General features: G+C 38.9%; 1 protein-coding gene across 4 annotated transcripts in view; it reads left to right on the top strand.

The window, feature by feature from the left end:
• The window catches only part of KCNIP4 (potassium voltage-gated channel interacting protein 4), a 1210069-nt gene that overhangs the window by 669550 nt on the left and 513451 nt on the right, over positions 1 to 27068 (top strand). The window contains exon 1 of one of the 4 annotated variants that reach the window (XM_027103253.1): positions 13035 to 13134. The exons of the other annotated variants lie outside the window; for them this stretch is intronic. Coding sequence (XP_026959054.1) covers positions 13035 to 13134 — 100 coding nt within the window. Of the gene's footprint in view, positions 1 to 13034; positions 13135 to 27068 lie in introns of those variants that run through there. 4 annotated transcript variants of the gene reach the window in all.

The following is a 27068-nucleotide window of genomic DNA, read 5'->3' on the forward strand; positions in this document are numbered from 1 at the left end:
GAAGGCACACTTTTTCAGACTAGTGATTGTCTTAGAACCTCTGGACTGTCTTAGAATGTTCTGGATTTTCTTAGAATGACTCTAGATTTTCCAGTTCAACCAGCTGTTCTATTGGATGGCTTCTATACCTGCTAATAAACTGGTTCTTAGATATATCTCCTCCTTTATGCATTACTGTCATCAAGCATCAAATAGCCATGTTGCCAGTGGTCTCACTTTTCTTGCACAAAAGTAATGAAAGAAACTCTCACATCAAGGTGTTAGTGATTAATGTTTTCTGCCATTCAAGTTATTTTCAGGACATGAAAAATGATATAATTAATGGTGAGATTCTAGGCATGGTGATTCTTTTTTGGAGGGTTATGCATCTGGCTTAAATCCTCTTTGTGCCCTTCCTTCCTTCCAATCCTCCTTCATTTACTGCAACATTTACTGATCAACTAATGTATTCTAGTCACATGGATAAGTACTGATGCTAGAAAGATTAATAAGCTATGATTCCTCCTTTCAAGGACTCATAGTTTCATAAAGGAGGTAGTTATGCCAACCAGTTCATAAATCTTGAAAGGATCATAGTTGAGATAAGTACAAAGCAGAAAGGAAAAGGGGGTCAATCTTGTCTGGTTAGGAGCTTGTGAAAGACCCCACCCAAGTGAAAACACTTAAGCTGATTCTTAAATTATGGATAATAATTTCTCAGAAGGAAAAGGAAGCAGTTGGAGAAATAAACCTGGTATTTTGGCTACAGCAGTAGTTCAGCATGACTTGAAGACAGATTGCTGGGAGATGAGGCTGGAGATCTCCTCGAAGGGTTGGAAGGAAACTTGTATGCCTTGCTGTGGTTTGGGAATTTCATTCTGGAGTCAGTGAGATACCACTGAAAATTGAAGATGGAGAATGACATGTTCCTATCACTCTAACAACAGTGTAGACTGAGGGTACATCAGAACGGGGAAGATAGGCTTAACAGAGTTTTAACAGGCACACGTTGAGTGGATGTCATAGGCCAGACATGGCACTAGATTCTGGGTATACCTTGGGAGCAAAGTAACTATAACACCCACCTCATTCTAGGTATAACAATAACGGTAACAACAGTACCATTTCTTTTCTTTTTTCTTGGTACTTATCTGGGTTGCTTCACTTGTTTTAAGTATTTCGACTCAGAAACTCTGATTTGTTATTACTATGTATATTTTATAGGCAAGGTAACTAAGGTTAAGAGATGGTATCTTCCCAAAGCTGTGTTGCCAATAAACTGTCAAATTAGTATTTGCACCCAGGCAATAATTTCACTGTGATCTATTGTGATGGGAGTAAAAGACATATCTGTAAAATTGGCCATGACCACAGTAAGAACAGAGCTAGGCCACAGTTCCTTGCTATAAGAAGCAGGAAAAAAAATCTAGTCTATAAAGAATCTATAATGAAGGTAATATGGAAGCTATAGCATTAGGGCACCAAACATGCTACTCTTCACCCTTTCCTAGATTGTTCTTTCTGCTTTCTGCATGTCAGTGGATGAAGCCAGCTGGTCAATGTGCAGTCTAGTGCCAGAGTGGACAACCAAAGTGCAGCTGTGGCTTTTTCTAGCCATTTTCACTTCTTGCTGCACTGAGTGGCTGGTGGACAGCTTCCACTCCAGGACTTCATATCTGTCTGTTGGTTCCTGTGCATTCCGCAGCCAAATGCCTCATAGCTCTCTGCTGAGCATCCTCCCAAATTTAGTTTGAAGAAAAATAATAGAATAAAAGTTGTCTTTCAGCATCCCATAACCACAGGACATCTGAAATGCTATTCAGAAGTTAGAGTAGAAATATACTGTGGTAGGCAGAATTCTAAAATGGCCACAAGATTCCACACCCTGGTGTACATGCCCTGTAAATTCCCCTCCCCTTGAGCATAAGTAGGATTTGTAACTATGATATCTGTGGATCTGTGGTAACTATGATATCTAAGTAGGATTTGTAACTGTGGTAGTGATATGGTATTAGTGCCATAATTATGGGACTGTATATGGCAGAAGTGACTTTGCAGATGTAAATAAGTTTCCTAATTAGTTGCCTTTGAGTTCATCAAAAAGGGACTATCCTGGGTGAGCCTGACCTAATCAAGTAATCCTTGAGAAGAGGTCAGAGAGATATGAAACATAAGAGATACTCTCCCGCTGGCATCGAAGGAGAAAACTGCCCTGTTGTAGAGAGGGCAAAGAACTAGAAAACAACTTCTAGGAACTGAGAGTGGTCCCTGTCCAACAGCTAACAAGAAAATAGGGACCTCAGTCATACAATCACAAGGAAATGAATTCTGTGAACAACCAGTGTTTGCAAAAGCAGACCCAATGCTTCAGATGTGATCATAGCCCCAGTCTACACTTTGATTTAAGCCTGAGTGGAGGACTCAGAAAACCCATAACCAGACTCTTCATCCATGGACACTTTAAAATATTCAATTTGTGTTTTTCGAAGTCCCTCAGTAAAATATTAAATTTGTGCTTTTCTAAGTCCCTCAGTTTGTGATAATTTGCTATGCAGCAGTAGAAAACTACTACACTAATGCCACAGTGCAGAGAGGTGCCTTCCTCAGTTATCAAACTAGCAGGTCATGCTGGACTAGCTTGTTCTTATGCCCCTTTAAAAATGTTTTAAGCTTTTCATGGCTCTCTATATAAGTTTAACATAGCATGCCATCAATTTTATATAAAAGTTAATCTTTTTAACTCTTTGAGGCCACTTTGTGTTGTTTAATGAGTTACATTTCCATTGCGCTGATGATCATTTTTCTTTTCAGTGTGGTCCTACTAAACATAAGTCTTACGTGTGTGCTTCACATCAAACGTAAGCTTAATTATTATGCAAAATTTGATTCTTGCATGATGTCAATATCATGGCTAGTATAGTTGAAATATTCCTGTTGAAAAGCAAGTTTATTAAAAAGTGATTAAGTTAGAGTTGTTAGTAATTAAACTACAACATATAAGTAGCATGAATAATTGTCAAGGGGATTGTGTATTACTTCTCATATTTTGTATTTCTTCGGTGCAATAAAAGAATAAGCAATTTTTATACTCTATTACAGTGAGGAAGTACAGCATGTCAACTGTAATGAGGAATGATTGGTTGGAAGGAACAATATTTGGAATGAAATCTGGCTAAATATGTATCTGCAACTAGGATTTCCATTAAGCAGGGCTAAAAATCTGTAGAAATTGCCCTGGGTTTAATGATCACATAAATAATCCTGTTTCCATTATTTGAGTCTTACATGATTTCATAACAAATGAATTATGCATCAGACAACTTTGTGTCTTTTGTTACTTTTATAGTATTGATTTAGATAAAGATTATCCCTGGCAGAGTAATGGGAAAAGGCTCCTTGTGGCTGCTGTTTTGTTTTTTATTAGATCTCAAACTGAAATGTTACTTTATCTAAATCAGCTTCACACTTCCAAACATTGGCATCCATCAACTGCTATTTATTTCACTTTGCTTGGTTATTGAGACGGCTGCATATCAGTGTTCTCCGTCACTTAAGTGATTACATTTAGAGCTAAAAGGAGGATGCTGTAGAGATAGATTCAAGATGGAAGCGAGGATATGTAACAATGCAGAGAAGTGTGGAACGGTTCACAGTCTTGTTTCCATTTAAGTTTGCATCTGAAGTCCCTTGGTGAAAGAAGTTGTGATGGATTCTGGGAATGAATCATCAAAAAATACTTTGACAACATGGTATGGAAACTTGTATCTATTCACAAATGATTTACAACTATCTTACTTCTAGTAGAAAAAAAAAAAGACTTTCTAGACAAGTTTGAGAAACTGATGGAGCCCCTGTCTATTCTTAACCCTGTCGAGTTTGTAAAATGTGTGACTCTCAGCTAGTTTTTAATAAGGTGGGGAAATGTCTCCCTGGAGGCTGTGTTACTTACTGGGTGAGACTGTTTAAGCAGATTAATGCAGTGTTTCTCATGGTGTGGTCCAGAGAAGTCCTGCATTAGAATCATTGGAAAGTTTGATAAAAATGGAGATTCATGAGCTCTATCCAAGACCTATTAAATCAGAATCTCTGGGGAAGGTCTGAGGATTCACTTGGAAGAAGATTTCAAGGTAATTCTGTTGCACTCTAAATTTCGAGCACCGCCAGTTAATATATATGTATAATAGTTCTCTGTTCTCTCTTGCCAGTCCTGGATAATATTGCTACTATTTACAGTTCTTTCAATTTGTCTTCAATCCTGTAAAGATGCACTAATATACAGCTTCAAAGTGTGTCTGAGTCATGCCTGTTTTTCCTCTGTTTAACTACCTTCACCCATTGAACAGACTGCCTTTGCTGTTTATCCTGAGGACAAGGTTGCCTGGTGAGGTCTGGTGCAGTGTTGGTTCCTTACCATCCAGGATGTCTAGTCATGGAATGTGAGTGTGATGCCTAGGTGGGGCTGATGAGACCGAAGGGGCAGTGGAATATGTCCTTGAAAATGAATTTCCTTAGCACATGGCAGGGCTCTGAAAATCCAGTTGAACCTGAGTCTGTAGTCTGATGCCACACTAACACCTCACTGTACCTGTTCATTCTGTGGAGTGTTCCAGAATGGAAAGTGATTAAGATGTTCTCAAAAACCAGGGCCCAGGAAAGTTTCTTCAATGCTATTTACATTTTTTTTCCTTTGCAACAAGGATATCTAGATTTCCCTTTTTCTTAAGAAGAGCAATTTAAAAGTCAAGTCATTGTAAATGAATAGATTATCCTCATATCACTTGTGATGAAGATGATGGTAAACCTGATGAGTGGGTATGAGCAATGTATTTTCTTTAGAATCCCAACTCAATTGAAGATACCCTACTCCTTTTTTTTTTTTAAGATTTTTTTTTTTGATGTGGACCATTTTAAAAGCCTTTACTGAATTTGTTACAATATTCCTTCTGTTTTATGTTTTTTTTTTTGGCCCCGAGGCATATGGGATCTCAGCTTCTGGCCCAGGGATCGAATCAGCACCCCCTGCATTAGAAGGAGAAGTCTTAACCACTGGACCGCGAGGGAAGTCCCAAAGATACCCTACTCCTTCTTATCCACATGGTGTCTGGGAATAATAATAGTATTTAACTAATTGAGCTATTTGGGTTTATTGAGATAATTTGTATAAAGCAATTAGAACAGCACTTGATGTATAGCAATGGGCTCAATAAGTAATTACAATAACACTTACCATTCATTGAGCATTTACCATGTGACAGTCTGTTCTAAGTGCTTTACATGAATCATCTCAGCAACTTTGCTCGAAGTCAGGAAGCTCTGATGTAGCAGAACGGGGATTTGAACCCAAGCATGCTCCTAACTTCTGCATTATCCTACCACTTCCATAAATGTGGGTCATTATTTCTTCACATTAATATTGATACATTTCTCATTTGATGCCTCGCTGCTTAATTTTATTTCAGTTCATTTATCCTCCCTATTCACTCAGTCATAGGATTTAGCCAGGAATCTCTTGGTTTGAGTAACTGCCAAAGGAGAGGAAGGAGTTAAAAGAGGCAGGCAACTGATGCTCATTTTGTGTGTCACAATGGGCAACGGCCTGAAGGATGCCAGGAACTTCATGGGGGTGTCAGGGCAAGTGATTTAGCTGGCTTTGAGTATTTTCCAGGCTCTGGTTGAATTCTCTGGTAAGACTAGTGTTATTCTCCACCGGTCTTGTAATGAAGACTGCCCTTGCTATGAAAAAAAAAATGCCACTTAATATGTGTGTATGGTTGTGTATGGTACAAGCCAGATGCAGTGAACTTGATCTTGGTTCCATTCTCCTCCCTCCCACTCAGGTCTAAGTGGGACCTCCCACTCTCATGGTACTTTCCATACTTCCTTAAAGGCTTTCACCAGATGCTGCTGTGCATCTAAAACACTATCTGATCATGATCTCTGTGGAGTCACACCTAGGTTTAAATCCTGGCTTGGGTATTTCCTGATGTAATCTACTAAGCCCCCTATTCTTCAGTTTCTCCTGCACAGTGGAGATAATGGCACCTACCTCATAGGGTTTATGTGAGGATGCAGTGGAAGAATTCATATAAAGTGCTTGGTTCACTAATCTGTCAAATAGTGATTATCCTAAAAATATTAGGCACTATCATCTAAATTTTGTTTTAATAGATTTTAAGCTTTGCAAAGACTGAAGATAGGGTTTTTATTTCTCATACCACCTTGTATAGTACCTGGACCGTAAATCTAACAAGTGAATGAATGCATAATCAGAAATATATGGAATGAAGTTTGGTTTTTGACCAGGCTAACTAATTGAGACTCTAGAACTAGGGTATGGAGAAAGCTCTTCCAGCCCACCCCGTTTAATATCATCCCCAGCTCGGAATCAAAAGACACAGATACAGGGCTTCCCTGGTGGCGCAGTGGTTGAGAGTTCGCCTGCCGATGCAGGGGACACGGGTTCGTGCCCCGGTCCGGGAATGTCCCACATGCCGCCGAACGGCTGGGCCCGTGAGCCATGGCCACTGAGCTTGCGCATCCGGAGCCTGTGCTGCGCAACGGGAGAGGCCACAACAGTGAGAGGCCTGCGTACCGCAAAAAAAAAAAAAAAAAAGACACAGATACAAATAACTAGAATCCCTTTGTTTCCTGCCTCAGTTCATCAAAGGGCAGCCTCATCTCTCATCTTGGAAGGAAACATTGTTTTCCTTGCAAAAGCCATATTGCTGAAAATGAAGCAGAAATGGGTTCATTCCTTCCAGTAACTGGTGATTTTGAAAAAACAGTACTTTAGGGATATGCTCTGAAGTGCAAAAGTATCTCTAATTAAGTGTTCATTTTTCTGGGGACAGGCCAAGGAAACCTTGTAGTGGCAGCAGAGTCTGAGAGACTCCCCCAAGTTGCTTTGTTGATGTTTCTTTTAAACAGATACCCGACTCTGCCTTTAACCCTCCTCGTTAGCTTCTTGAGAGTATGTCATGGAAAGCTTTTGGTAAACAATCCTAACAGCATCCCCTTTCTTTCACCACTACCTCATGCTCACCCCTCCGCCTCCAACCACCCCCAGGGCAGGGGCGCAGAACTTTCCTGGGTCTAAAATCACATCAACCCAGAAAGGGTAAGCCGTCTTCTAAAAAGTCACCATAAAGTGTTGGTTATTTATCCCTGTGGAGTTAGTGAAGGAAAGCATGTGTCAAGCACTTAGTGTATATCTGGCCACTGTCAGTGTATAGCTATCAGCTTGACTGGCCTCTGATGCTTTGGGACATGGGGCAATGTACCAATTCCACCTAAAACTCCACTTCTTCATCTGTTTGATGAGGATGAAAATCTTTATCTTCTTCAGAGTGGTTGTGAGGGCAGGACAGTCACTGTGCTTAGCCCTGTGTTTTGGCAAGTTATGTGCTCCATGAGCCTAATTATCATTTACGAATATTATCGCACCTAATCCTAACAAAACCCCCAAGGGAGGTATGTTGGCCCCATTTTGAAGACCAGCAAACTGAGGTTTAGAGAGTTGAAGTCACTTGAGGGAGGTCAAAGGTCTGGAGTCTGTGCCCAGGTCCCTTCTTTCTATTGATTACTCTAGCTTTTCTCTTGTAAAAGGGAAGGCCGGGCTCTGTAGGAAGAAAAAACATTGGATTAATGCTTTAATTTGAGTCCAAGCTATGAATCGAAGCTAAGAGTTATTGACAAAGTCACTTTACCTATTTAGACTGCAGTGTTCTTCCAGCTGCAGTCAAAGGATGGGAGTGGATGCCATGCCAGGGTCTTCTCACCCTCCATATCAATGGTGTTCAGGTATTTTGGACAGGGACACCTTCTCTGATGCCTTCCTTGTATTGCTTTCCTTGGTCATGTTGTCAGGAATCACAGATACTACTCACGTTAAACACAGAAAAGAACATGGCCAAGACATTTTGGTGTGCAGGCGCGTGGCTCACCTTAAGGAGAGGTACCAGCAGCACCGTGCTGTTGTAGCCTCCTAAGAGAGTGTGCAGAAATCTTACAAGAATCCCCAGGCAGACTTGGCACTTTAGATAACAGAGAGTGAGGCCTTGGAATCAGTGAGAGAGCAGGTGGCTTTTAGGGAAGGCGAATGTATTGGTTACGTTACTCATTCAAAAACTAGTCACTGCCTCTTGTGTGCCAGGCACTATGCTAAGTTCAGGGATATCCCAGTGAACAAGATGGATAAAAATCTCTGCTTTCATAGGTAGGAGGTTATATTCTAGTAGGAAGAGATATTATATAAATAAGTAGACAGATATACATAACAAGTGGTGACAGTGCTTTGGAGGAAAATAACACTTGTTCAGAGAGTAGTGACTCCAAGGTCTGAGGGCTGGTGTGCTGTTCCACATACTGCAGCTAGTGAGGGCCTCTCTGGGATGGGGCTTTAGAGCCAAGACCTAAATAAAGCCGCTTATTCATGGAGCAGTCTGGGAATAAGCATTCCAGTAGAGGGAATGGCAAGGGCAAAGGCCTGAGCGTATGAGGTAAACAGTCTGAAAGGAAACCCCACAGGCACTGGGAAGAACAATTCAGTTCCAGAGGAACCCATAACTGTAACATCCAGACTGGGTGGAAAGATCCTTATTCGGGCACTTTTCACTAGCAAACTGCCTACACACAGTTCTCAGTCCAAAAGCATCAATTTTATTTTATTTTAATAAAAATTATATATATTTAAGGTATACAATATGATACTTTGATATACATATACATAGTGAAATGATTACTACAGTCAAGCTAATTAACATATCTATCTCCTTACACAGTTACCTTTTTTTTTGTCATGACAGCACCAGAAATTTGCTCTCTTAGCAAATTTCAAGTATACAATATGGTATTGTTAACTGTAATCATCATGCTATACATTGAATGTCTAGAATTTATTCATCCTACATGACTACAACTTTGTACCCTTTGACCAACATCTGCCCACCTGCCCCACCTCCCCACCCCTGGTTACCACCATTCTACTCTCAGCTTCTATGAATTCAAATTTTTTAGATCGCACATAATAAGTGAGATCATGCAGTACTTGTCTTTTTGTGTCTGGCTTATTTCACTTAGCATAATGTCCTCCAGGTTCATCCATTTCATCCGTGTTGTCACAAATGGCAGGATTACCTTCTTTTCCAAGACAGAATAATAGTCGTGTGTGTGTGTGTGTGTGTGTGTGTGTGTGTGTGTGTGAGTGTGTGTGTGAGGCATTTTCTTTATCCATTTATCCACTGACAGATACTTAAGTTGTTCCCATATTTTTGTTGTTGTGAATAATGAACGTGCAGGAATCTTTTCAAAGTACTGATGTCATTTCCTTCGAATATATACTCAGAAGAGGGATTTCTGAATTATGTGGTAATTCTATTTTTAATTTTTTAAAGAACCTTCATAATGTTTTCCCAATGGTGGTACTAATTTACAGTGCATAAAATTACCCTTTCTCCTTACCCTTGCTAATACTTATCTTTTATCTTTTTGTTAACAGCTATCCTAACAGGTGTGAAGTGGTATCTCATTGAGGTTTTGATTTGCATTTCCCTGGTGATTAATGATGTTGAGCACCTTTTCCCAACCTGCTGGCCATTTGTATGTCTTTTTTGGAAGAGTGTCTATTCAAGACTTTGCACATTTTTTAATCAAGTTGTTTGTCTTTTTCTGCTATTGAGTTGTATGAGTTCCTTATATATTTTGGATATTAATCCCTTGTTAGATATATGGTTTGCAAATATTTTCCCCCATTCTGTAGGTTGCCTTTTTATTTTGTTGATTCTTTATACTATGCAGAAGCTTTTTAAATTGATGTAGTCCCACTTGTTTATTTTTGCTTTTATTACCAAGACATCAGTTTTAAATGTGAACATAAAAAACTCAATCATTGAATTTTATTTATGAGGCAAATTGAAGGGCTCTACTGAGTTCCCCGGGGTAGAAAAACATAGAAAAATCCCATCTGAGGACCACAGGTTATGTGTGTTTAAGTAAGTAATAATAATCCTGTGAATGAGCAGGAAGGAAGAGCCATGAATTCAGTTAACTACTAGTTTGGAAACTTCTCATGTTGCAAAGTTATGGGGGTTAATGGATTAATTAGAATGTCACAAAACAGTTTGGGAGGGTCATTTGGGGTGTAACCTTCATTCCTGGGCTGATAAGTACTTGTGCCAATGCTTAGATTTTTATTTCATTTAAAGCTGTGTGGAATAATGGGAAGAAATAATGGACTTTGAGTTGAACAAATCAGAGTTTGAATCTTGGTCCCATCACTCAACAGCAGCATGGCCTTGAGCCTGTTATTTAAATTCTTTTTTTTCTTTTTTTTTTTTTTGCGGTACGCGGACCTCTCACTGTTGTGGCCTCTCCCATTGCGGAGCACAGGCTCCGGACGCACAGGCTCAGCGGCCATGGCTCACGGGCCCAGCTGCTCCACGACATGTGGGATCTCCCCAGACCGGGGCACGAACCCGTGTCCCCTGCATTGGCAGGCAGACTCTCAACCACTGCGCCACCAGGGAAGCCCCATGTTATTTAAATTCTATGAGGTATAGTGTTTATCTGTAAATCTCATCTAATTATATTTATTTTCAGAGTAAGAGGGAAAAACAAAGTAAAGCATCTGGTATGTGGTAATTACATAATTAATGGTGACTTGTTATCCAACAAGTATCTATACCGCACGTCTATATGCCCTCCATGGAGGCATGTGGGGAGCTTAAAGGGAAGGAAGATGTGACTTATGCCCTCTAGAAACTTACTCTTAAGTTGTGAAGATGTCCACCCAATTGGCTATAATATAAAGTACTGTAAGAGAAAAACAAGTACTATAAAAACACAAAAAAGGAGAGATTTCTTCCAATTCTGCTTGGAGAAGTTTCATGGAAGAGTTTTAGGAGCCCGACAGGCAGAGTTAGTGTGGAAAGGATTTTCCACATACATGCAGTATTTTTGAACAAAGCTCAGAGATGGAGAAGCTCAGAATGAGTCTGGAGGAAGGAAGCTGAGCTGTCAGGAAGAGTGAATGAACAGAAGTAGGGCCAATGAGGTGCAGTCCTCAAGCTGGGACCAGATCATGTAGCGAACAAGACGCTGTTCCAAGGATCTTGCCTTTATTCAGTAGGCAGATAGGGAGCCATGGAAGGTTTCTGATTAAGGGAACAATAAGATGAGGGTTGCATCTCAAAGTAATTACCCTGGCAACTCTACGTGGTATGCATAGAGCATGGAGAGACTTGTGATAGAAACAAGAGCCAGCAGTGATTGAGCACTTACTCTGTTCTAACAGTATTACTCATTAATCCCCTCAACAGTCCAATGAGCTAAGTGCTACTGCCTTGCCCCCTTTTACAGATGAGGACATTAAGGAATAGAGATGTTAAGTAACTTACCCAAGGTCACACAGCTAATAAGAGGTCAGTCCTGAATCCAGGCAGTCAGACTCTGGAGTCCATCCTCCAAACCATTACTCTGTATTGCTTCAAAAACGGACCAGGGGCTTCCCTGGTGGCGCAGTGGTTGGGAGTCCGCCTGCCGATGCAGGGGACGCGGGTTCGTGCCCCGGTCTGGGAAGATCCCACATGCCGCGGAGCGGCTGGGCCCGTGAGCCATGGCCGCTAAGCCTGCGCATCCGGAGCCTGTGCTCCGCAACGGGAGAGGCCACAACAGTGAAAGGCCCGCGTACCACAAAAAAAAAAAAAAAAAAAAAGCTGACCAGAAGTTAAGGATGCCTGCATGCTACCCTGCCCTGCCTCTGCCTGATGTTTCTTCCTCTTCCTTGCTCCTCAGTTTGCTCATCTCTGAAATAGGAGACTTGAATTGGGTTTCTGAGATGCTTTCTAACTCTTGGGGTTTTCTTTTTTGTTTTTTTCTCTTTTGTTTAAATTCTGTATTTGAATGTGGGCCTGATCTATTTGATCAGTACAGTAATGGAGAAAACACAAACGTGAAATGGTTGTGCAAGTTAAAGACAGAAACTCTAACCAAGTTTTGTTTCTGATTGATTTTTTTTTTCTTCTGAAACTTTCTCTTGCTTCAAATTTACTTCAATCAATTAAAAACATACAAACAAGCATAGAAGGTACACAATGAAAAAAATATGTACATGTTTTGGTGTATTGAATGGCAATGAGCTAATACATAAGGGAACTGCTCAACTCTAAGGTTTACAAACACTAAGAATACTTACTAATTTATCGTAATCATGCTTTGAAACGATGTGATAGTTACTACTCAAACCAGAGTATTAGTTCACAATGACTCACACAGAGCCCCAGGATAAGGCAACTCATTGAAAAAAGAAAGTCAATATTGAACAAGTCCCTTAAGCCGCATTTCTCTCTGCGCTCAGCTAGTTGGGACAAAATACACACTGCTTTTCCTGACTAGTAAACAGGGTTTCTGAAGCAGCTGAATCCAAGCTGTCATTTCGCCTCTCAGCATTTTCCGGTTTTTCTTCTTATTTCAAGATGCGGTGCTCTGGTCCCTGTCTACAGCGGGAGTCCAGACTCTGGTTAGTTTCCGTTTCCAAGGCAACTGACCAGCCCAACAAAGCCACAGCGGCGCCGGGCGCGCTGGTCCCGGGGCCGCGGAGCCATCACTGCCGTGCGTCCTGTTTTCTCCGGACCTTCCTGGTGATCTCCCGGGTCTTCGGGTGATCTGCGCGTTACTTCATGCGTGGCTGTCTCTTTGTGTAAGAGTGATAAAGAGGAAGCTGATAATTCGACAGGCCCGACTTTATCCGACTGCCACTACTAGCCTCTGCTACAATAGACAGGATGAATGCATTTTCTCTCATTCACGCCCTCTCTCCATCTCGTCGTCTCCTCGCCCTGTCTCTCTCTCTCTCTCTCCCCCCTCCTTCCCTCTCTCCCTCCCTCTCTCCCTCTCTCCCTCTCTCTCTCCCTCTCTCCCTCTCTCCCTCTCTCTCTAGCTCTCCTCCTCCCCTTCTCCTCTGGCAGTAGCCTTCTTAATGTAGTTTAATGGCTTTACAAAGAAAGCCAGGCAGAGGAGCACTTCTCAGTAGCTGTGGTCGGACCATGACCTAGCTGACCATGAACTTGGAAGGGCTTGAAATGATAGCAGTTCTGATCGTCATTGTGCTTTTTGTTAAATTATTGGAACAGTTTGGGCTGATTGAAGCAGGTTTAGAAGGTAAGGGAGTGCTTTTTAGTGACTTCTAAAAATTCTCTGTTTTGCAATAAAAATTTCTTAAGCGAGTATAAGAGGCACCTGAAATGAGATCAGAGAAATGTTACTCTGGGGTGGACATAAAGAGAGGTGGGTTTTTCAGGGTAGGAAAGATTAATAAAATAAACTTTTTGCAAGTTTCAATAATGTTTTCAGAGCAAAAGAATGTTAAAAGTATGAGAAACACTTTGAATCAAAATGTTAGAACCTAAACTGAGATAAAATGTTTATAATTGGTATGTCTGCTTATATTGAGAGTATTTAGTCCATATTGATGTTATATTATTTTATCTAATATCCCCTTTTATTGTATCAGCAAATTTTATTTGGATATATTGTGAGGTCCACTTGTTTATTGCTGTGTAAATGCATTCATCAAATTGAAATGGTTATACATTGATTATAATTTCTTGTGGTTTAAGATTGGAGCCTAAGAATGATAAGCTTTTTATAAGGTGTCTCAAGAGGTATTTATAACATTACTTATTTTACATCCCAACGGAGATTCTAAGGGGCAGAGTCCCCAATTCATATGACAGATCTTAACATAGATTCCAAAGAGCCAATTATTTTTCAGGTGTTGCTGTTTACATTCATCAGATGCTCATTCCCCTATTCTCCTTAACAATCTCTCTTTCTTTAAAAAATAAGGTGTGTACTTGCCTGTATCTTTTCCTGAATTTGATGTTTCTTTGAGAATCTGAGTAAATTCAGATGATTATTTTCTTACTGTGTAGAACACATTTGAGAGTATTTTTGCATATGGCCAGTAATTGTTTCTGTAAAGTTGTCAGAGCAATTTTAAAAGCATCCCTAGGTGATGTTTGAAGTAGCTATGCTTTGATATTCTTCTTGTTTCAAATTTTAAACTTGAGTAAAAATGCAAATATGTTATAAATGTATTTACATTCACAACTAATTCAGTCCTCTGGAGAATGACTGCCACATGTGACATAAATAAGGCTGCATTTACAAATAGCCAACGTCAAATTACAGTAAGTGTGTCACTCAGATGTAGGTTATAGAAACCTACATTTGTAATTGGTTGTGTGGGGGGATAGGGTGGAAAGCAGGGTTTGTTGAAGTAATTTTGAAGTAAGTTTGCAGAATGCTTTTTGCAAGCCCTTTCTGATGGCAATATTTGTAGTTCTAAAAAGAGGACAAAATTCTAAATTTTGGGAGTAGTGATTGCTCTTTAAAATTGCCTTTATCTTTTGCATTGTTGTGATAAAGCAATAACTTGGTTTGGCTTCTCTGCCCTTTAGTGTGTGTTATTTTCCTGGCAAATGTGATCGGGACCTCCCATTTTAATGCCCTGATTTTTATTCTCTCTGAGACTGACAGTTCCTTGGAGTAGTGTTGGTATTTCTAGCTGTGTTGAGGGACTTTTTTTTTTTTTTTTAACCTGAGTTCATGGATGATTTGTGGTCATTCTTTAAACTCTTTTGACATTTTACTGTGCGTTTTGTGATGAAACCTCCTCTGATATTGGTTTTGTTTTAGGAGCACGAACATTTACTCTCCCAAATGATAGCATGTGTTTCCTTCCTCTAAGGACTGCTAACCTTTATGAAACTCTTTTTTCCTATTCTTTATTATATTTCAAAATATACTAATTTGCATGAACAGTTTCTATCTTGTATTTTATATTTTACAGTATCAGCATTTTCCAGGCCAACATTGTACTAATACTGTGGAGAGAATGTGCTTTCTCATAAACTTCAATATAAACCCATATCTGAATTCCAGGTTTTAGAAAGTATTTTGAAATGGTAAAATGTTAATGACCACGTGAAGGAGGAATTATACTCAATATGTAAAAGTTGATAGAGAAAGAGAGCAATAGTGCTTTCCATTTTGAGGTTTGTATAAGACTTATCGCCAAAATCAATGCTAGAGTCAGAAAACCTTCAAAACAATATTTAAGTTGACCACACACTTTGTTTACTGGAGCTATAAAACAAATAAACAGACTGATAAGCTCTAATTCATTGAATATAGTTTGAATATATAGATCAGAATGCGCACACTTTAAAGTTACAACCTAGTTTTAATGAATAAAAAGTATAAAGAACATTTAATATCAAAATAACATCTTCATAGATTTTTCTGAAGCTTTCTTCAAAACAAACACGGGTGCTCATTTCATTCAGATTTATTTTCAAATAAGAGTTCTCTTCCTCCCCCCTCATTTACATATCTAAGTTGAGGATAATGATTTCTTTCACCTTCCTTATTTCTGTCTGCTCAAGTGACCTAGTAAAGAAATTTGAGTATTAAGTAGAAAAATTTGAACCTAGGTTAAAGCCCTATGAGGATGATTTTGAGGGTTTTTTTTCCCCCTAAACAATTAAACCTTTTCATCTAAACTTATAACTGTTTTATAGTGTAGTCATCATTCAGAATGTAGTTTTTTTGTATTGTTATATATGCAACATGCATTATGTCCTCAAGGGCATGTATAATACTATGTTTGCATAATATAGTTATTATCTTGCTTTAAGTATGTATAGAAAAAATGTACTTCAAAATAAATTGGTAACATTAAAATCTGAAATATTTGTATTTGCTTATCTTTGAGTACTTTGAGCTTCCATTCTTTGCAGGAGACTGTGGAGTGGGTCCTGGATGTCCTGGGTCCTTCTCTTCCAGTCTATATATGATATGCATAAACACATAATGCTACACATAGATCCATGGCATGTATTTATAAACAAAAAAGTTTCATTTAGCAGGTAACAGTCTTTAATATGAGAAAATAAGACAGTAGTAAGAGTACAGACTCTTACCCCTCCTTTGCCACTCTCTTGCTTTCTAACCTTGGGTAAGCTACGTTACCTCTTTAGTTGTCTAAAATGAGAAAACTGGACTTGATAACCTTCATGGAAGTTTCCATTTAAAAAGTTCTATAAGTCTATCAGGTAATTAAACTTTGATCATTTATATAACACATATCCTTTTTTATGAAATGGGTATCAATGGCCTACTTTGGGATTGATATGCAGTGCTGTTACTAGGCTGATCTTTCCTTCTCTTCCATAGTGGGATAATTCATCATACCTCAGGAGATTTTCATTGTATTTCAGGAGAATAGAGAAATGTCCTTTCCTGTAGCTCTAGAATTTGACATTTGGGGCTGCTATTTTAGGCATCCGTGTGATAGAGTTTCTCAAAACTTACATGGGATTTCAACAACAGATAAACACATCATGTTATAATTTATTAATATTTCATATTAATATTCATTATTATATTATATTCATATTATATTCATTAATATTCAGTTCTTTTCTTTCTTTTCATTTTTGCAATTCAAAGTTCAATATTTCTTTTTAAGAAAAGAAATATTAATACCAGGTCAGTATGCATGCAAATAATATTTTTAACTTGAGCAAAGTTTTGAGGATAATGCACAATGCCAGAGTTTTGAATTCACAGATTCTCTCTACTTAGTGAGGAGTTCAGGAAGCTCCAGGGTTATGCTGGTTTGGAACACTCCTAAAACCTCACAAGAGTAAATTACCTCTTTTCCAGCTATAAAAATGAAAGTGGTTTTCTGTTGACACATTCCAGGGAGAAATTGAATCAAAATTTTAATGGCAAAGCTATTTCATTATCTCTATATGCAACACTGGGCTGTGAAAATATCTACTTTTCATCCAAATATGTATTAAATCATGCTGAAGTAGTTACTGAATTGAGAAAGAACCATTCTTCTCCCTACTACTAACCTTGATAAAAGGCAAAATTTTACAAAAATGCAATAACACACGTGACTTGAAAAAAAAATCTTTTATTGGTAATCCTCTTTGATAAAAAGACAAAAGAAATTAACTGATAATCTAATCCCTTTGTAGAATACACATTAGAATTTCTTTTGTATTTATTGAGCTCACTTTATTTAGCAGATATCTGTGATGCTGTAATACAGCTTCCCCAAGAGGTCTAAGCAAGGCATTAGCCATATACTCAAAGATGGATTTTCAGAACCCTGGTTCTTAATTCTGCTGTGCTGTTGACAGAATTGTGGGTGTGTTGGGTCTGTCAATAAATTGGGCCAACTGGAAAACTGTACTGACTGTGTGACCATTCCATGATGTTTAATGAGGACCAAGGGACTGGAGACGACTGGGAGGGGGTTATGATTTCTATCTCGGATCGCTTAATTGAAATTTACAAAGCAGACTTCTAAAATTCTCCTAGAATTCTGCTTCTCCAGATGCAATGGGATACCAAAGCTATGTGTATTTCAACTATCTGGAAAGTCTTTCTAAAGTGAAATGTTTAAGAAAGGTAAAAGAGTTTATAGAGATATTAGAAAACTTAAATTATTTTTTACACAATCTCAATGTGGAATAAAGGGAATACTCATACAGTTTGATCTTCTTTGGGGTCTTTTATAGTTAATATTTCAAAAACATTAGTATTGACAAAGGGGCTATTGGAAGAAGAGGATTTAGTGTGGTCAGAGATTATATTCAGAGGATCCAGAATTATTTTGCTTGGATTCTAATCACTGTTTCACCTCTTAATAGTCATATGATTTGGGGCTGTTACTTGACCTCTGTAATCCATATTTTTTATCCATAAAATGAAATAATGATAAATAATATTAATATCTTGCTTTATTGAGGGTTACCAATATGCAAGGCAAGTTTTAGACACCAGTATGATATTAAACTGTGTATTAAAATGTTCTCTAGGATAGTATAGAATTAGTATTAATATTAGTATACTAATATTTAATCTTCACCCTGGTCCTCTGAGGTAGGTACTATTGTTCTCAGTTTAATGATGAGAAAATTTAGAACTATAGAGGCTAAGTAACTTGGCTCAAGGTTACTCAACCAATAAGTCATAAAGCTGGAATTCAAACTCAGGCCATCAGGTTCTATATCCTATTTGTTAATTTCCTAGACATTACAGCATGATGGCAATGGCAAATAATTTGGTGAAGGGGAGAAAGTGTTAAGTCAAGTATCCATTAACTCTTTCTACAAGGCTTTCTTGAATACATTCTCTGTGTGAACACTCTCAATCACTAACATTGTTTAATAAGCAAAAATGTTCATACTGACATACTGACTGTAGTATTCTACGCATAGCATAGAGAATATTATAAAGCCCCTATCTTATAAATTAGACATAAAATCTTACAACATAAATGAATCTTCATTAAATTTCAGTCTAATCAAAGACAGTATTCAGTTGGGCTCTGGGGTAAAAATTGAGAAGAAAGTCGATATATGTGTTCTGTCTCAGACTGAGCCCAGTTTCTGTCTGGTTTGTCTGTGGGTGACAGGTGGGACTGCTGGAAATAGGTGGGACAGAGAAGGGCTGGTGAAGGAGAAAACTCTATATATTATGTTACGGTGTAAAGATGAGACCCTGAGTCCGGGAAGGGGGTTATTTATAAAAGGGTCTAAGATTTATGAGCAGGAATGATTGGAACATGGATAAAGGAATAGATGATTCACACTGGATTTTGGGTCAAGCGCATCCAGTGTTGGTTTCTAGTATAAAACAAGGGTTTTAGTCTTGATAAGCATGGTCATCAACAGAAAACACATACTCCAGCCTTTATCAGCAGGTATAAAGCATGAAGGAACACAGTTCTAGCTATGGGAAACAGAGTTCAAGGGAGGAAGGAAAGCTTAACTTAGCTGAGAATTCACTACTAGGCAAACAGAGTAAGAGGAGTGTTACATATACTATGCCCTGGAATTATCTTATCCGGCAAGTGAGATTGTAGGTGTTATTTCTGTTTTGCAGATGGATGAAAATGGAGATTCAGAGAGATTAATAATTTGCTCGAGGTCACAGGGGAATAAGTGAAGGAACCTGAAATAGTTGCAATACCTTCATGGTGGTACTGATCCAAATGACATTCACTATACTACAGAAAATAAATATTCAGAAATGGGATACATTTTGCACAGATAGATAAAAGCCACATTTAATATAAACTTTAATACAGACTATCCCTAAAAATTGTTACTTTTCAAAAATTTGCCTTATTTTTTGTTTTACTTCTGCTTCTATGTAGAGGCATTCTATGTAAAAACACAGCTATGATAATGAACAAAAAGAAAATGAGGAAGAGGAAAAAAGTAAAGATACATTTATAAATCACGTAATTGAAGCTCTGATTTATTAAGGCTTCATAAAATGGAAAATACTTAGAAATTACCAATTCCAAATCAATCATTTCATAGATGAAGAAACTGAGTCCCAGAGAGAATAAATGACTTACTGAATGACTTGACTTTGACAGGCTTGTCTCTGCAGAGAAAAAATCTAATGGATTATACTCAGACAGTAAACTTCAAATATAATCTAAATTGCACCAAATATTTATCCAAATTATAGCTCTCCTTAATTCTGCTAGTGGAGCAATCACTCTAAAGTTCAAGGATTCTAAGATGTGGGTGATGGGAAGTGGTTTTGTGCCTTAGCTTTGTCATTAGAGACAGGTGCCACCACAAAGAATCCTTAGGCTGAGGGACTTGGTCATAAATTGAGGTGTTTTCCACCTTGATGACTTGTCTGAATAAGTTAGTGGTAGAGAGTCATTACCCCCTGACAGTCATTCAGTGACCCCAATGGATGAATTTCTGGAAGGCACAGGCTTAATAACCAGTAGATACATTTACAAGTCACAAGTGTACTTATCCTAATTGTTCACCACTCTGATTATTAAAAACAAGAAGCACCTTGTTTATTGCCTGCACCGTCTCGCACCCATGAAATTGGTGAAATTTACCCCCACTGTCCAGGCGGTTGGGGGCAATTATTTGAAAAGCATTGAACATCATCAAGATGAATCTTACTGCTAAAAATATACCAATAGTATGGTTCAGCTGTTACAGGGAGGCTGTAGAGTATAGATGCTAAGAACATACTCTGAAGCCAAAATAATTGGAATTAACAATATTTAAGTTCTGTCTCTAATATGTATTAGTTGTATGATTTTGTATAAGCACCCCAACCTTCTGTGCCTCAGTGTCTTTATATCTTAAATAAGAATAATCATAGCACCTCCCTCTCCTGTGTGTTGTACAGATTGAAATGTTACTATTCGTGTGTGCTTAGAGCCAGCTCTAGAATATTATAAATGATTTGTGTGTTTTGCCATTATGGCCACGCACATCATCTTTCTTTCCAAAAAAAGGAAACCACCACTCAATATCTAAAACCAAAAGCTGAATTCATTGCTTGCTAAGCAAGTGAGAACCGCACTTGTAGGATACAGTTGTTCAGAGAAAAACACTGCTAATGTTATTTAGAGTTTTCAGCTTTCCAAAGAGTGGTTATTATTAATGGGAAGTTGTCATTGATCAATTGAGTTGGGTTTAAAACTGGTTCTGGTGCTACTTGTTAATATAATTGAAAAATGATCATTCATTTCCTTCCTTGAAACTACAGTACAGGAACTTTTTATTTTCACAGTAAACAACATTTAAGATTATTTATTGAGCACCTCCCAAGTATCAGCCGCTGTTCTAGACACTGGAGATGCAGCCTTAAGGAAAGAGACAAAATCTTTGTTCTTGCAAGCTGATCTGCTAAATTTTGAGATACAAACTATAAATGCTACAGAAATGTATGGAAGACAGAGTAGTTATAGTATAATTCATTCATTCATTCACTAAATATGTGTTTCTCTACTATGCTTCACATATAGTTCTAGGCACAGTAATGAGCACAGTCCAAGTCCTTGTGGAATTTATATACTATTGGGGAAACAAGACAAAAAGATAAAGAAACAAAGGAATATATAATCTGATATTTAATAGAAACAAGCACAAAATGTAATAAGGGGACAGAAACAGGCATGTTATAATAGAGTGGTCAGAAAAGCCCTTTCTGAAGAATTGATCTTACTGCCAATAACTGAATGAAATGAGTGTATGTGACATCATAGAGTCTGGAACAAGAGGATTACAAGCAAAGGGATGACCAAGTACAAGGGCCTTTGTTTACAAGTGTATTTCTTGTGTCCAAGGAGCACAGATTTGCTGGTGGAAGTGGAGCAGAGTGAGCTGGAAGGTTGGTGGTAACAGTGGAGGGATGGGCAAGGGCACAGCATACATGGCCATCACAAGGACTTTGAGTTTTGTTGTTTGTGTACTGGGAAGTCACTGAAAGATTAGGCTAGGAAGTCTCTATGAGTCCCCTATTCCAGCTTATTTTCTGGGCCTTGATATTTTTCACACCATATCTGCCTGCCCCAATGTCAGCAAAGGGTAGGCAGACACCTCTTTGCCCTGCCCCAGACAACTGCCAGGACATTGACTCATTACCTTTTGTCAGACTTCTTTTATCTGGAAGAACTTCCTCTATTTCCCATGACCGATCTTTAGCATATGCTGTGGACTAAATATTACTTCCTTTTGTTGAGCTCGATCTGCCCTTTTACCAGCCCTGTGAGGTTGGAAAGCAGGTCTAGTCTTCATTTCTCCTTACCAGGCTGCTTCAAGATCCTAGGATACAAACCCTACTCTTAATTGCATCTATAAGAACAGTGTAAATTGTCTCAGTAAGACTTTGCTAGAGAAGGTATTTTAAAAACAATCAAGTAATATTGCTTGAGCACCTGCCATAGTGAGAGTGTTAAGATAGTGGAGGCAAAGAGGCAGATTTCACAAAAAGGAAAGCCATGTTGTTATCCTTTGAGTAACTCCTCCTCTCCCACATATTAGCTTCAAAGATAAATATTCAAACTGGACACATTCCATATTGAGATGAGAATAAGATCCCAGATATTTGTACTAATGACATTTTTTTGGAACTAGCAAGAATTATAGACACTGTAGTCCAACCCCCTCATTTTATGAGTAAATTGAGGCCCAGGAAGGTTAACTGACTTGTTAGAAATGACAAAACTAACTGGTAGCATTAGATACCATAATAAGTATACAATCTATGATAGAGTGATAAATTACATTCTAGGTGAGAAGCTAATAACTTTACATTTTATAGTATCTAATTTTACAAAACCGTGTAAGAATAATCTTATTAGCCATAATTACAGGAATTCTGGCTCTTAAGATTGTATTATGAACATTTTTTCATTACATTGCTATTTTCTGGTGGTTTGTCTCAGGAAGATGTGGGGGAGGGGGAGGTTTCTGATACACAGGCAGAAATAAGTCTCCTGAAAAAAACTGGTGAGGTGTGCCAACACGTGATCCACAGTGGTGAAGACACACCGAATGCTTAGTGCTTGGGCATTCAGGCAGGCATCACATGAATATAGGAGTGGGGCCTCGAGTAGGGAGGTCCCAGAGCGGTGAGCAAGAAGTTGGCATCAGATGCTAATAATACCAGTAACACCTGAATGAGAGATTTGCGGAGTCTATGCCAGGCACCATGGCCAGCACTTGTCTGTGCATTATTCGTGTTGACAACAATTTTTATGAACCAGTCATATAATTGAAGATTAAAGAAATGAGAAAGTATATGCTGTGGAAGTTTCAACACTTGGATCATATACCTAGAGGTGGTCTAGCTGGGATTAAAATCCATGCTGTCCACTGGAGAACACAGGTTCTCAGCCACCATGTACCTGCCTCTCAGGTAGGGCTAGGTCATGGTCAGAGACAGAATTACCTTGACGTAAATGAAGGTTAAGCTATAGATTTCCTTAAGTATGTGGGCCCCTCCCCATTCCCATTGTAAATAAATATTAACTTCCACACCAAATTTTGTATATGTCATTTTTCCCTCTTTTTTAAAAGATTCTTATCTTCCAAATTATGTAAGATTCAGGCCTGACCTAACCAAGATCTGCCCCTACTGTGAGCTTAGAAAATCTTGCATTTTCTGGCACATGAAGTCCATGGCTGGGGATACAGAAATAAAGGTTCATCCACTAAGACAGGAAGCTGGATACAAACTTCCCATTAGGGGTCCCCATGTCTCTCTGTGAATCTCCATGGCTACCCAGGCTTCACGACTGGCACGATAAGGAAGAGACCATCTGGCAGCATGACATCTCCAGGTGTGGCTGGCTGTAGGGGGAATGAAGTCCAGTTCCCCACAGAGTTGACTCAGGAACTAGTTGTGCTTGAACCTCCAGGAAGGTCCCAAGGGCTGACTAGCAGCATGGCTGAGTGGAGAGAGCATGGACTTTCACATCAACAGATGTGGATTTGAGTCTGACCTCCTTCACTTACTAGTTGCCCTTGGGCAACTCACTGGATCTCTTTGAGCCTCAGTTTCATCATATGTAAATTGATCATTTTCGTGAAGACTAAAAGAGAAGAATGGACAGTCCCTGGCTTTATTATGGTGCTCTATAAATGTGGCCATTTATTGTACATACAGTATAAAAGCCAGGTAGGGCAAAGACTGAGGAAAGGAGGCATGAGTAAGCATCATCTATTATTTATCATTTGTTTTATATACGATTATCTAGCTGTACGCTACAGATTCGGAGTGCCACCGTAGAAATCTTTGTGCTTACCTTTGCCCTCCTCTTCATCTAGGACAAATGGACCCTTTCATGTTCATAGGTATTCATTCATTCATACATACATTTATTTAACCTATACTTACCAAGCTTCTACTGGATGCTGTTCTAGGGGCTGGAGATATGACAAGGGCAAAAACACTGAGGTCCCTGCTGTTGCAGGGGAGTTGGCCTTGGTTGCAGCAGAGACTCTCCTTCCCTGTATTAAATGCTGGGGAAGGCAGAGAATATGGATGTAAATGTTGGTGCATTCATAACGGGAAGTTGAGAGACACTGTCTGATTGCTTTCTTCTGTTAAAATGAAGCAGAGTGAGGTAAAAAGCATTTGTGGGATGGGGAGTAATGGATGTTTTAAAGAGAGAGAAAGTATAGTATAGTCTTTTCAGAGCTTGGGGGAGTGACTTTACTGAGCAAATGTGAGACCATTGCTGGGCAGTGCTTAGTGCCCATTTGAGATCTGTGGTCATCATTTTAAAAGAAGACTCTCCCTGACTGGGATACAGTAAGCACTCTTTTGGGTACCTTACTGCTAGATCATTCTTTCCAGACATGTTCAAAGAGAAGGGCAGAACGGGGTAACAAGTGGAAAAATGAGAAAAATAGCAAGGGAATTAGAGGGAATATGGTTAATACAATCTCCAAATATGCAAAAACAGATATAGTGGCTCAGACTGTGGAGGTCCAACTATAGAAGACTTGAAATGGAACCAGGTGAGGATTGTATCCTCCAGCTGTGTGATGAGGTGGAGACCAGTGATTGAAAATTTTATTTCTCAATTCTGTGGCCATAATGGTGTAGTATAAATCAAAACAACTAGTAAAATTGCTTGGGGTAGAGGATCCAACAGTGTTTACAAATATTAGTTTATTTGTTATGGTGAAAATGCTTGAGAAAATACTCTCAGACCGCTCTTCAAACAACAGACGAATTCCTTAAAGTTGTGTATTTAGTGTTCCTTCATAAATGGAGTAAAATTCAAATACACAGAAAGGAATTTTCTGCTTAAATTCTGAGTTTGAAACAAAGCTTTATTCATCAGATATTTTTAGTGATGATGCATTTGTGCTTTTCTTGTTTCCACAACTTTTAGCCACCAGTTTCTTCTTAGCTTTTGGGAAGTTCGATATCTAGTAGTTACTAATCTGATGCCCTACCTTCAAAACTGTGTGTTCAATGACTATTAAAATCAATGAGGTACGTAATTTTGTATGTTCATGTATACATACACACTTGTACCCAAATATGTGTTTGTGTAAGCATACACTAGACTCATGAGTGCACACACTTAAATACTTCACACACACGTGCGCACAAATACACAGGCACACACACACTCCCACAACATAAGCCATGAAGTTTATCAGTTGATATGATAAGCTGTTGAGCTCTTTGAAGAACCTGATTCTTGATTCTTTTGCACCAAGACCTGTGAAGATTCCTTGGGAGATGGACTTATACTTAACCATATGTACAAGAACAAAGGCATAATGAAAAAGAGCACTGGAGGGAAAATGAAGCTTGACTATGGGTTGAAGTGGAATATGCCATATATCTTTGGAATACAAACACCCTGACTGCAGTCTCTAACTAGCTATGTGATCTCAGGCAAGTTATTTCACCTTCCTGATCCTCTATTTCTTCTGTAAAATCCTCTCATAGATCTAGCTCACAGACTATTGTCTGCAAACAGTACATTTTTAATGGACATAAAGTGCTTAGAAAGACTAGTTCTGGTCGCTAGTAAGTGCCCAGGTAAATGCTTTTACGTCTTCCCGGTTTTTGCTCACCAGGTCCTACACCTCCCTCCTTGAGTTTGGAAAGGCCCTGTCTTGTGGTTTCCTGGATGCCTCTTGTGGGTTCAACTTGCTGCCCTTCCTAAGCTTGGATTCCTGCCTCACCCGATCAGTGTCACCTCTCTTGGCCATGTTTCAGTTCTGAATTCATTCAGTGTGGGCAAGAGCCCCATTTCATTTGCATGTTGACAAATGCTCCCATTTGCCTAGCATATGTCTTATGAGACTGTCAAATACCACTGTGTTGAAAAGATGTTTAGAACACATTTCTTAAGTTAAAAGAACAAATTTCAAAACAGTATGCAAAATGATGACCCCATTTTAAAATGTATACACAGGGTGCAGAGAGAACAAACGCTGGCATTTTTGATTTCTCCTTTGAACTCTCTATTTTGGGCTTGTGTTTTTTTTTTTTGGGTTTTTTTTTATTTTTTTTTTTTTTTTTTGCGGTACGCGGTCCTCTCACTGTTGTGGCCTGTCCCGTTGCGGAGTATGGGCTCCGGACGCGCAGGCTCAGCGGCCATGGCTCACGGGTCCAACCGCTCCGCGGCATGTGGGATCCTCCCGGACCGGGGCACGAACCCGTGTGCCCTGCATCGGCAGGCGGACTCCCAACCAGTGTGCCACCAGGGAAGCCCTGGGCTTGTGTTTCTATAATACCTTAGAGGTTACTTTTAAAAGGAAAAGAATATTAATATGAAATACACATTATTTTTTTCCAGTAGGAGAAACACAGTACCCATTGGAACACAATCATTTATCAATTTAAAAATTAAAAACTTTTTTTGATCCAGAAAACATATTTAAAATTGAGGAGTTCTGTGTTTATTTATCTTTAAGATCCTTCAGAAGAAACATCTTGGAACTTGAAGGTCAGATTTTTATACTTTGAAGTCATTTTTCAACTTCAAGTCAAACAATTTCCACAGTGGTTGATAAAGAGCTGTCTCTATAGGTATTCATATGTCAAAGAAGTTATCAGAGGCCTGGGATATTGATATTTTACCTAAGCGCCTCACTTATCTAAAAGAGGAGCTCATTTTCTGCACCTTTTACAAGAAACTGTAGTTTTACGACTCTGAGGAAGAAACCATTTCACTCCATTTATGTGTTTTGCTTCATTTCCTCTGAAAGGGAAGACTGGACTGGCTGTGTGATATGTGAGAAAGGGCGGGGCAAGGAAGGAGAGTGCAGAGGGGGAGTCTGCTGCTTCTTGGCAATCCTTGGCTTCCCTCACTTCTGAGCTGAAATAATTCTCTTTCCGGACAGCAGCTTGCTTGCGTCTGAGTGGGCACCATTCATGCGAAAACCTAGGTACGAATTATTTAATCCGGGGAACAGATTGAAAGGAAAGGAGTGATATAAAGAGGCTTCAAGAAGTGGAAGGAAGCAGTTAAGATCATTGCAAAGATTCCACTGCATGGCTCCTTAGCAAGGAATTCTAAATACCCCTCCTACATTTTTTTTTTCTTTCAAAAGTACTTTATAAAATTTGGCCATAGGGATGATCTGCATAATTTTCCTTTTTCATTACTAGATTTTTTTTTCTTACATAATGAATGTGAAGAAAACTACACTGACCTTGATTCATATTGATGCAATTTGGGGGAGGAAAAAACTCTACATTGA

This window comes from Aethalodelphis obliquidens, unplaced genomic scaffold (genome assembly GCF_003676395.1).
Source record: "Aethalodelphis obliquidens isolate GAN/ISIS:26980383/991018 unplaced genomic scaffold, ASM367639v1 scaffold6, whole genome shotgun sequence".
Lineage (NCBI taxonomy): Eukaryota > Metazoa > Chordata > Mammalia > Artiodactyla > Delphinidae > Aethalodelphis > Aethalodelphis obliquidens.